The 13,347-nt window shown below is 37.2% G+C and overlaps 1 protein-coding gene across 1 annotated transcript in view; it reads right to left on the reverse strand.

Moving 5' to 3' along the window:
• NAALADL2 (N-acetylated alpha-linked acidic dipeptidase like 2) overlaps window positions 1–13,347 on the reverse strand; it is a 65,678-nt gene that overhangs the window by 13,173 nt on the left and 39,158 nt on the right. Inside the window, exon 5 of the mRNA XM_053459455.1 lies at window positions 1,604–1,697. Coding sequence (XP_053315430.1) covers window positions 1,604–1,697 — 94 coding nt within the window. The remainder of the gene's footprint in view (window positions 1–1,603; window positions 1,698–13,347) is intronic.

A 13,347-nucleotide genomic window follows, 5' to 3' on the forward strand; every position in this document is an offset into this window, starting at 1 on the left:
ACAGTGGCAGAATAATCATTCCTAATTCTTCTTTCATACTTTTCCTACAATATCACAATTTCAGACAGTTTTATTTATTGCACCCTGTTTTAGTTACAGTATTGCCTTCTACTTGGTAGGACAGGTTCTAAGTCTTAGATCATTCAAGATTTGTAGTGCAGTTTCCTGTGATTTAAAACAGACGAGTATAAATGAGTATAAAGTGTTGGTTCCGCCACTTGTTTTCATCAAAGTACCCGATAAAATCTTTTGCTTTGTCCAAAAATAATTTGTCCTTTTTTTTTTAACCAAACACACAGACCAAGGTCATCCATTTTCAAAATACAAAGCTTTCAGGAAGGGTCCAATAAATCAACTCCAACAAATTACTTGATAGTAAATTATCCTTCCTTCCTGTGACTGTTAGAACAGAAGAGAGTTAGAATGATCTGCTGCTCCTGAACTAGAGTAATAAATATACAATGAGGTCCTCCACTTGTCAGTCTCTGAAAAGTACAGGCCACAAACTGCATTGGTTCTTACTGGACTTTTATGCTAAACACAACTTCCTTTATTTGGTTCTTGTTATGAGATTTTCAGACTACCTAATGAATGCAATAAATTAAAGCTAAGACAGGCTGCACTCATAAACAAGATCAAAAATATTTAAGGTGAATTTGTTTTCTAAAGTACAAAATTCTAGAAAAAAAATAGAAAAGGTAAAAAAATGCTAAATCACATTGTTAGCCATCAGTGGTGTATGTACTCAATGCAGTGCCTTTGGCCTGACCCAGAACAGAATCCCAAGCTACCCTTTCTTCCTGCCTTAAAGGATCTGATTAATCACACTGCATGTCCTTGCTGCAGAGCACTTGGGTGGGGTGGCAAATCAGGTGTTGCAATGTGTGGCCAGTGGCTGGATACGTCAAGCCACACGCTATATGAGAATTAGAAAGTAATGTGCAGCCTGTCAGATCCAGTCATTTGCAGTGCTTATGTCATCAGGCAGCCACTGGCCTTAAAGTACCAAGGACACTTTGTCATCTCCAGTCCGGCCTTGATCTTAAGTATGGGGCTAAGGGAAAGAGATACTGCAGAGGTCTATTGATACTTCAATAAACCCTGAGCTTCAAAGTGTAAATGGGCCAATTATAATGGGGATTTGAGATCTCTTCCACCAGACCATTAAGCTATAGCTCACCGGGGAGCCTATTAGTCCAGTGAGGCAATCTACCTCTCATAATGTGAGAAAGGTGCTGATGCTGCCCTCCTGGATCAGTCAACCTAGAATATACAGCTTTCGCTCACATTGCACAGATTGTTGTGATCCTTTGCTCGTGTTTTGTGTATTATTTATATTGTTTTTCTATTTGCTGCTGTTCAACCAGTGTTTTTTGAAGAAGCAAAATCTCTTCTGACCTGACCTTAATTTGCTCTCTGAGTAGGAAATGCTAAAAGGTATAGAAAACATGACTAGTTTCTCTTTTAGTGACCTCAGGGGAATTGAATATGTGCTTAAATTCAACCAAAATATTAAGTGCATGACAATTTTCTCTGCCCAGATATCACCCTATGTATTTTAACAAGGATACAATAATGCATAAGAGTGTTCCTGGTGGATTACCTTCAATGTTCTTCTGAATTTCTAATGCTATATCCAGTGCACTAAAGGGCAAGACGGGTTCACTTGCAATCTGCAGAACCATTTCTAAGGTTAACTGAAAAAAAAGGAAAGAAAAAAGTTTGTATTTTCACATTGCTTTGTGATACATATTGATGTAGCTACAAATGCTGAGTGTTTGTGGATGAACATAGACGTTATTTTAAGTCTAGATCAGGGTTTTAGGTTACTTTTTCTTCAGTATGTGAAACATTATATTAAAATGTTATGCTTAGAAATCATTATTACAAGATAGGGACTTGTTGATGTGAAATGATAAATATTTACTAAGCAACAATATCAAGACAACTCAGATGACAGTTTTGCCCACAGACCATAGGTTAGGTGGCATATTCTCATCTAGGTCAACAATGCCAAGGGTGGGACATGGGGCAGCAGCATGTGGTATGCTTTGTTAAGGACTAATTAACCCCCCCCCTTAGCATTCTGCAGATTGATTGGAACTGCCACTTTTTATACCATGCATTTATATCAGGGGCGTCCAACGTGCATCCTGCGGGCCAAATGCGGCCCGCAGGACCTCCAGGTGCGGGCCACGTGAGTGAGCAGGACCGCGTGAGTGAGCAGGACCGCGGACCGGCAGACCACATTCAAAGCAGCCGTCTGGCTGCAAAGTTCAAGGCAGCCGTTGTGCGGCTTTGAACACGTGACGTTCGAGTGGCGGGCCCACAGAAGGTATTCCTCGTGGCAAGGAGAGAGTCATCACATTGGAGGAGAGCAGTAACAAATAAAAAAACAAAAACGTAAGTATTACCAATGGACATGATATAAGTGTAATTTCTAGTAGCTTTTGCTACTGTTGCTTCTTGTGCACGATAGGAGTGTCATTGCTATATTAAATATATATGATTACTAAAAGCAATCACACTCCTATCATGCCCAGGCAGCCAGTAGTGGCTGGAATTTGGGCATCATAGAAGTGTGATTGTTGTTATCAATAACACTCCTATCATGCCAAGTCAACCAGTACATGCTGGAATCTGGGTATGCCTGGGCATGATAGGAGTGCGATTGCTGTTAGTATTTATATATATTTAATATAGCAATGAGACTCCTATCATACACATGCAGCCAATATATGCACATAACCCACAGCCTCCCTGTGCCCTGCCCCCCCACTTACACATCCATGCTATCACATGCATATTCATTCATCACAAACATTCATTCCCTCATTCAGGTATACTCATTCATACACCCTCCCCCACCTTTACCTGAACGGCAGATCTTCCGGTGCTGCTCGCAGACTTACACAGGGGCGCTGTCTCCCTCTGCGTTGCTCGCAGTCTGTTTGAACTTCTCTTGACCTGCCCAGGGGAACAGCAACGGAGCAGAGTAACGTGAGGTGACGTGCATTCACGTGACTCACGCTTGGTTCCTGCGTCCCCTCAACGGAGCAAGAGATGCTGCTGAGCTTCATTGGGGTCTCAAATGAGAACCCTGGCAGTATGACATGTCTCTCTTACTACAATAATTAGTACACTGATCTGGACAACAAGAATATTAAACCAGTTGCTGAGATCTGCGGGCATCTAGAAATACTTATACAATGCCTAAATCCTTTTTTGTGCAAGTTACTGCATATAAGGCTGTGTAATACTAGTTCTAAAGTACAGATTATTTAAACGAGTATTTAATAAATCACAACATTAATTTATATCAAATGGTTTGTTAATTTATCACTTGACAACCAATACACATATTTATAAATAAAGGAAATTAAAGCTGATAAAAATGGTAATGTTTTTCAATATATAAGACTGTATTTTGTTTGCACTGTTTAATGCAATATAAGCTAGAATAAATCACAGCACCATCTATAGTGATACCTTAGTGCTGGCTCTGACTTGCTGTATGATACATAGAAAACACATTCATACTCTGTGGCATAGTTAGGCCTAGGGTGGACTATAGTTTCTGATAAGTGAGTATCTTCTAAGACAGGTCTTTACAGGTATTTTTCTTAACACAGCAGGGTTTCTTAATTACATTAAATTCAAAGAAGTTTACAACAAAGTAATATAAGCTTTCAAGAATTTAGAGCCCCAAATTCTTGAAAGCTTATGGGATTTTACAGGTCACTAGGCTAATTCTGATGGGCCAGTGGCCAATAGAGCCCTAAATTTACCTTAAGTGTTGCTCCAGTAGCAGATCTGGCTCTTCAGTGTGCGGCTGCAAGCTGGATACACGTAGCCGTACACTGTAGCTGTATCTAGACAGCAGCCACACATATGTCACTTAGAAGACACTGGCCCTGTGCATGCTAACTCTGTGAACGCTAATCCACTTAAAAGGTATCACTAGCTTATTTGCCTCATGTTCTCTAGGCACAATATGGTCATGTCATACATCCAAACTTTTTAAATGGCCAGAGGGACACTTATTTTAAGGGAGGTGGTTAGGAATTAGGTGTGTCTAGAGAGCAGGTCTTTACTAAGACTTTTTATTATTCTAGATAGTTATTTATGTTACCGAGTAAGAAATTTAGAAGAATAATGTAGTTTATTTACACAATGTGTTATGAATTTTATTATTAGGAACATTTGGGAGGTATGTAATATTCATTGTGTTGACTAGATAAATAATAAGAAATACATGCTAAATATACATCGTTTCAGTAGCTGATGATTTATGATGATTGACGATCATGCATTTATCTATATTTCTAGTATTATAGAATTAACAGATTATGCACCTATGAAGGCTTGGGAATGCTTTGTGATTTGTTAAAAACGTGTGTTGCTGCTTAATTAAATTTCCAAATGAAACATGCTAAATGCCTATTAAATGCTTCATAAAAAAGTTACTTAATTTTAGGTACTCAAAGATAATTAAATAGCAGTTATATTTAGTTTTAATGGAATGAGACACATCTAGCAGACAGGTTAACAAAATACAGTGTCTGATAAAAAGAATGTAACAGATTTCAACAGACCCAAAAGATACGTACTTGTTTGTGTTATATACTCACTGGCCACGTTATTAGGCACACCTTGCTAGTAGCGGGTTGGACCCCCTTTTGCCTTCAGAACTGCCTTCATTCTTGGTGGCACACTTTCTACAAGGTGCTGGAAACATTCCTCAGAGATTTAAATGATGCTCAATTGGTACTAAGGGGCCCAAAGTGTGCCAAGAAAATATCCCCACACCATACCACCACCACCAGCCTAAAACGTTGACACAAGGCAGGATGGATCCATGCTTTAATGTTGTATACACCAAATCCTGACCCTGTCATCTGAATGTCACAGTTGGAATTGAGACTCCTCAGAACAGGCAACGTTCTTCCAGTCTTCTATTGTCCAATTTTGGTGAGCCTTTGCAAAGCCTCAATTTCCTGTTCTTAGCTGACACGAGTGGCACCCAGTGTGGTCTTCTGCTGTAGCCCATTTGCTTCAAGGTTCGATGTGTTGCACGTTCAGAGATGGTATTCTGCATGCCTTGGTTGTAACGAGTGGTTATTTGAGTTACTGTTGCCTTTCTGACATTTCGAACCAGTCTGCCCATTCTCCTCTAACCTCTGGCATCAACAAGGCATTTTTGTCCACTGCTGCTCACTGGATATGTTCTCTTTTTGGACCATTCTCTGTTAACCCTAGAGATGGTTGTGCATGAAAATCCCAGTAGATCAGCAGTTTCTGAAATACTCAGACCAGCCTGCCTGGCACAACAACCATGCCACGTTCAAAGTCACATAAATCCCATTTTGTCCCCATTCTGATGCTCAGTTTGAACTTCAGCAAGTTGTCTTGACCAAGTCTACATGCCTCAATTCATTGAGTTGCTGCCATATGATTGGCTGATTAGCTATTTGTGTTAACAAGCAATTGAACAGGTGTACCTAATAAAGCGGCCAGTGAGTGTATAATATGTCATGGAATTTTACTATAAATATATAGATAAGGCTGTAACATACAGCGGACATTAGAATTGTGGTACATATTTATTGGGCCAAAATAGGAGCAAAATGTTGTGTAAAATATGTGTAATCATAAGGTGCAGTATATATAATCCCATAGTTTACTGCAAAATGTTAAATATTTAGCATTTTCCCTAACAACCACTTTTGTTTAGCTAAATATGATAAGGAGATATCCATGAGCATGTATTAACACTGTGTTACACCAATAATTTGGTGTGATGCATAATATGTGATTTTAGTGCAAAGTTTATCACTAAACCAATAAAATGGTACAATAAGCAAGGACCATCCATTTGCTAGGAGGAGATGATCTAGGCTGAAAGATGTAACAAGGAAAGCGTTCACTACCTTTAACAATTTGTGAAAATGGCTCACTACCATTATTCATTTGTGATACTTCCTTCACAAGGGCTTGAAAGGGGCACTCAAGCCATCACATACACTTTAATGCATATGATAGCTAAGAGGTCACATTTTCATTGTGTCCTCCTTACAAGGGAGGTTTTTGCAGAATACCCTCATATGCCCCTTTGCCCTTGCCCCAGTAGGAGATATGTTTGCCCACCCAAAATCAGAATTAGGTATGACCTTGTGAAATAATAACTACTATATACACCATACTATTTCTTATTATAGGTTGCTTCAATTAGAGGTATGTATTAATCAGAAATGTGATGAGCAACAAAACTAATGCACATTATGTACATTTTAAAACAACCAGGAAAATAAGACTTGTGTGTTATGTGACTAGATGTATTTAAATAGCAGTTTACATCTATTAATAGGATAATTGTAGTGTGTATTATAGCACGCATTCTATGAGTTCACCTAAAACAATCAATCAGATAGAGGAACGATTGCTGCATTGATTTAAGCAGAGTGACTAATAATACTGCAGAAACATACATCAAACAACAGTAATACAGTTAGACAGAAAAGTCTGCTGATTTCTTATTTATAGCTTTATTTATTTATTTTGATATTCTTTCCCTAGAGTGCAACACTGCATACACGCACACAATAAAAAAAACTCTCCTTGCGCTCAAAAAACATGAATCATACTGACCATTAACAAATCAAAAATAAGAATAGTAAAATTTCTATTTTAAGAAATCCATGACATTAAAAGATATGAAAGAAATTGAGGAAACTTTTCTTTAAAAGATGCTTAATGAAGGTTGTTTTGCAAAATATAAATATAGCATCAGAAATTTAAATTTTTACTTGATAAAAAATGAAGAAAAAACATACATGGGGTAAAAATTCTCCTAAGCTGTTTAATTTTATGATATGATGCCACAGAAAAATAATTATACACATCTATAAAAAATGATAATTCAATTAATATAGTCATGTAACAAAGTATACATTTATTGCACCATGCTTATATACAATTACTTCAGAAATGTGACAGCTACAATACATAACTCTCTACATGGGTTACAACTAGGCCAATCTAATTAATATTTTTCAACTGACTTTAGCAGAAATAGGACACAGGTCAACACATTATGTCATACTGAGAAACTAGTTTATTTGTATATAACAATGATAAATTGTTCAGCATAATTTCTATTAATCATGAGGTGATAAAAGAGCATTCTGTCCCACCATCCTTTATTTTCTAAAAACATTGGGTTCTTTCACTTATTTCAACGTAACCAAGACTGTGGAAAGACAGAATCTAAAATGGCCTCAGACCCATTTGGTAAAATAATATATATTTTACGGAAATGTGCCATTTTACTGAAATTTCCTTCCCTGATAGCCAAAGAAGAACAGATATTCTCTTCTTCAAACCAAAGGCATTTATTCAATTGAAAAATTAAAGGCAAACATTGTTTCTGTGTGTATGAAACAGAGGCCAGATCCCTTAACTATGGCAACTCATTAATCATTTATGAGGCTAGAATACTTGCCATTTTGCCCAGTTTATGTCTTAATTGTATGCCTGCAGAATAGGAGCCTGCCAGTTTCATGATGCCAAAAACATAGGGTCTTATCAGTATCTGAGATCATATATGTTGCAAAGTAAGAAATATCGACCAACTAGTTGTGTTTAGTAAACAGTGATTTTTCTATGTTTTGACTTGTTGTTTATACTTTTGTAGTAATCCTCTACTCACTAACAATTTCTTAGTCAAAATATAAAGCAATCAGGAATTTGCCTTGTTTATTTAGTCTTCCAGATTTAGTCTTCCAGATTTGCTACTAGCCCACAACACCTACATACAAAGATTTACACCTTTAGCTAATGTACTTCAACCCCTAAGTCTTCTGAATCCAGGACATTTAACATTTGCTGCTGGATCCACATACATTGATAGATAACTTAAACAGGGTTTGCAATTTTATAGTTGAAAAAGTTAAATATTTCACATAAAAAAATAATCTGTAATTGATGAATGTGTCCTCAGCTATCATGAAGGAGGACTTCTGTTTGAATACTATACCCTTGGTAGAGACCAGAAATTAGTATCCCATTAGCTGCCACATGATTTAAAGACTCAGATCTCTGGGAGGACAATGTGATTTGCAACACACTCATTAAATGTCAGATTAAAAACTGTTCTAAATATCTAATGTGGCATTAATATAGATCTGCAAACTGAGTAGTGGGATTTATTTAGAATAAAAACTCACTGCAGAGAATCAACATAATTTTCTATTTCATATTATATATTTTTAGTATTTATGGCCAAATTTAACATTCTCTGTTTGTATTCTTCTCTGTGTCTACATTTGTACATTTATTTTACAAATACATGCTATTTTTTTTAAAAAACAACAAGCTGAACTTGATAAAGGTACTTCTTAAAGAGACAATCAGATCACTGATTGTGTTTGTCAAAATAAGTAAAAATCTAGTGAATCCATTTAGCCAAAGCAAGGTAATATAAATGTGATTCTTCTACTATAAAGCCAAATGCATTATTTAAATCACTGCTTGTAAGTAACCCGCTACAGTTTTCTTATGTTACAGAAATGTATATTTTTCTAGTATAAACAAGTTGGATGTGGTCTCTACTAATTGCCAGTTTTAGTATTCAACAGTGTGTTCACTAATTCTGTGTGACTGCACAAACAATTCAAAAGGAAAGTAAATGGATTAGCCTCTTCATGACAAAAAGACATTCAATGCCGACCCCAAAACAACAGTTCATAGGGACCACTAGGGCAGCACAGAATCTTCCCCCTGTCACTCACTCACGTCTGGCTTAGGGGGATTTACACTGCTCAGTGTTTGGGATAAAAAAAAATCTTTAATTATTGATTTTTTTTATAGTGGGTTAAATTGGTTAGCGGTTGGGCAATATAAGTTTAATCACAATTTACATTTTAAGAAGTTTTTTGGACAGAAGAGGGATTTATCCAAAAACTTGGCAAGTTCTGCACCTTTAAAATTAAAAAAAGTGTGTTTGATCCATATACAAACAATATGGTACTGAGCATTTCACCAATCCCCCATTCCTTGATTTTCCAAACATTAATGGAGCATAAAGAACAAGCAACAAATCTTTCTAAGGATGAGATAGTGGCAATAAAACATTTATCTAGGGACCCCAACATTGTGATTCATCCAGCTGATAAAGGCGGGAGAGTGGTAGTGTTGATCTATTCCCACTACACGGAGGAACTCTTAAATCAGCTGTCTGATTCAAAGGTACATTTTATGGACAAATGTATTGGGACACCTGACCATTACACAAATATTGATATTGCATTCTAAATAAATAGACATTTATATAAGGTTGCCCTCCTTTGCAGCTATAAGAGCCTATTATCTTCTAGGAAGGCTTTCATAAGATTTTGGAGTGTTTCTGTGGAAATGTGTGTCCATTAATCCAGTAGAACATTTGTGGAGTCAGGCACTGATGTTGGATAAGAAGGTCTGGCTCACAATCTCCATTCCGGTTCATCACAAAGGTGTTTGATGGGGTTGAGGTCAGGGCTTTGTACAGGTCAGTCAGGTTCTCCCACACCAAGCTCATCTAACCATGTCTTTATGATAAGGATCACATGTACTACTGAATATGTCAGTTACATGATCACATGCCCTTGTGGACTTGCATATGTAGGGAAAAAATGATTTGACCCTAAGGGATCACATTTGAGAACATAGTTGGTCCATTATGACTGCCAAGATTGGAAATCTGACAAGCCGGTGGCCAAACATTTCCTTCAGATAGGACATAGATTGTCACGTATATGATTTATAACTTTTGATCACATTCCATTATTACATTACAACATGTTGAGAATTGTGCTACAACAGAGCAAGATTCTGAACTTTTAAATTCGAGCTTTGAATACAGTCTTTCCATGTGGTTTTAATGAAGTGATGTCATTTATGTCTTACTTGCTTCCTCTGTAATACATTTTATACAGATGTGCGTAAAGGTTGTTTTAACTTTTATTTAGCATATAGGTTATGCGTGTTCACAGCACTTGGACCGCTTGCATTTGGCAATGCAATGATATATATTGTTTTGGCATAGGTTCGATGGGCGGACGGATAGTTCCGTGAATAAATTACCTATTTGCCTAGTTTACCTATTATTTGCAAAGTCATGTGAGTGCGTGATTATTTTGGACTGATATATATATATATATATATATATATATATATAAATATATATATATATATATATATATATATATATATATTCATATGTTTAATACCTATATGTTTTCAAAGACATACAAATAATCAATAAATCATTCCCAGATAAACAAATTACAATAGGAAGGCTTTGAATGCTATTGCTATTTCCAGCCATCTTTTGAGGGTAAAATAAATGACTGTTCTTTTACAAATTGTACATGAAATGGATTCCAGAGCTCCAAATAAATTATGTCTGCAAGGATAATTCCTCAGTTACATTATAAGTAAAGTTTGTTGATAAAGACATATGGTCACACTAAAATCACTGTTTTCTATCACAGACATCCATTTATTGTCCTTGACAATGCAGAACAAATAATACTAAAAATGATTGCCACATTGTGTAACAAAGTAACAGGAGATATGGCATTGACTTCATTTTCTTTACACAAAGATATTGCTATATGTGGGAGTGTGGGTGGATGTCACACAGATGAACTTGGCTACTGATATGCAGTCTGTTGGGATGGAAATACCTAATGAATTTAATATTTCCTTAGTGACTTGGCATTTAGATGCCAATCTTTCTGATTTAAAATCCACCATACAATGCATAAATGATAATACTAAATACTAAAAAATGTAATATTTAAAAAGACTGCAGGTATGTTATACCACCAAGTATAAGTGCAGCTAAAAACATAGAATGGTAAAATAGTAAAAATGATTACATAATATTAATACCATACACACATATGGTCTAATTAAATATTTCCAATTGAAATGGATATTAATGGATAATTCAGATACCTGGGATTAACCAGATTTTCCACGTTAAGAACGTGAGGGAGTACAATTTTAATGCAATAAGATAATGAAAATGATCTGCTTATCATTAAGGTACTTTTGTGATAGCCATATTGAATAAATGTCCCTCTTAATTAATGCATTCACAGTAGACACTTCTTTTCTCATCAGAAATAATGGCATCAAAAGAACTAAGTAAATATGTACCATTTATCAAGGGGACAGTGAAGTGCAACAGAAATTAAGCTAAGGGGTTGTTTAGATACACTCAACTAACGCTACCGTATACAATGAAAACGCATTTGAATGAAGCAATATGTAATATAGTTTAAATTATCACATGACCAGGATGAGTAAATGCACCAAGTAAAATGTCACCAAATGTGTAATGATCGGTTAAATAAAACTACCGTATTTGGATTGGGTGGGTCAGCTCTCCCTAACATATGCCTGTCCACACACACATGTATAGACATACACTGCCCTCACACATCTGTCCATACACATACACTGCCCATACAGACACATATACATACATACACTGCCCTTACGCACACACACACATATATATATCTACACATACTAACATATTAGATTGTTAAAGCTTACCACGCAGACGTTCACCGGCGATCGTAAACAACCTCCGCTGCCGGCACGTCACGATGTGCTTTAAGAATCTCCCTTGCCGGGACTCCTCTCGTGGGAATTCCCGGCAAGGAAGATTGTTAAAGCGCATCGCGCAGACGTTCACCGGCAATGTGCGTAAACCCCCGCTGCCGGCACGCCTGCTCGGTGTGCTTTCCCCGTGGAAAGTGTCGGCAGGGGAGGCTGTCTGAGGGTATCGGAGAGTAGGATGCAGGTCCCCTGCAAGGCTGCGGGGGACCTGTATCCTAACCCTGACATACATCGAGCTCCCTAACGTTGGGCTAGTTAGAGGGAGGTCGTGATCTCCCCAACCAGCCCTGCTCATCGGGTGCCCGCTGATCAGGGCTAGTTGGGGAGATCACGATCTTGCACCTACCTCGGCGCGGCCCTGAAGACCGGCCCAGGGGAGGCGGCTTCTCCGCTCGCCCCTCCCCTAGAGATTTGTGATTCTCCAGTCCAGCTCGGTAAGTTTCAGTACCCGGCATCTAAGATGACCCCCGACTTTTGATTAGATTTCCACGGGTTAAAAAGTCGTCTTATATGCCGGGAAAATACAGTACTTTTGAGTAGCTGTTAGCTGTTTAATTTCCACAGTGTGGGACAATTTTCCAGTGGATTACTCAGATTTCATATGAGGGAGAGATAGCATGGTAGGACACTTTGTGTTATTTTTATGAATGTTGTAGTGTGTTAGACAGGACAAAATATTGTGCACTAAGTGTGTTTTGGTTCAATAAGTAGCCCTGGATTTATATTCCAATTGTCCCTTGACACAAAGCTCTCTGGTGTATGCCTTGTAGGAAGCTCATGGATGGAAAATGGGTATTTTATTATCTTTAAAATCAGTGTCAGAAAGAGAAATATAGAAATGTAGTAGAAATGGGTAGAACAGAAACAGTAGTATAAGGAGCTACAATTAAGCCTCTTCCTTTCTGCCTATGTCACCCCCCCAAAAAAAACACAATCATGCTCTAGCCACATACCTGATTTGGTTAAAGGAAAGGTTATTTTGACTAGGGTCAACAAATGAGCTGAACATTCTAACCTCTCCCTTATTTGCTAACTAGATTATGGATACTGATAAATCATGAAATTTGTTCCATGTAACATGGCTGATATAAATTACATATCTTAAGGTGTTAATAATTGTTGATTTATCAATATTTTATAGAAGGTGATCTTTTTTCCTCTGACATACTACATACAGAGATTAAGTGGTGCTAAAAATAGAACCCTTTTGGCACTTTCAAAATGTGTTAATTAATTAGAACATATTTTTACAGGGATATGTCAGACCAAGCTGACAAATGTATCTTTTGATATCCTTTTGGCAGGCACTGAAATAGCTAAACAGTGTGACAGATGCATCCCTCTGCTACTAGTCTTGGAAAGGAAAAACAGACCATCCAACCTTAACCTCTAACATTCCTGAGTATGTAGAATACGTTACGAACAAACAACCAACACATTGACACCAAAGGATTAAACTAACAAACATGCTTATTAATGCTTTAATTTTAGTCACGTTTTTTCTCTCCCTCTGTTTTTTTTCCCATTGCTGCTTTGTTGTGGGCACATCAAGGTTTTACCATGTAGGATGATGAATGAACTTTGTTCTACTGTGTGGGCCGGAGATGAAAGAAAAATGACTAGGGAGGCTATGATCTTTGGGCAAATTAGACTCCTGAACTACAGTATATATCAACT

This window comes from Spea bombifrons, chromosome 3 (genome assembly GCF_027358695.1).
Source record: "Spea bombifrons isolate aSpeBom1 chromosome 3, aSpeBom1.2.pri, whole genome shotgun sequence".
In the NCBI taxonomy this organism is placed as follows: Eukaryota; Metazoa; Chordata; class Amphibia; order Anura; family Pelobatidae; genus Spea; species Spea bombifrons.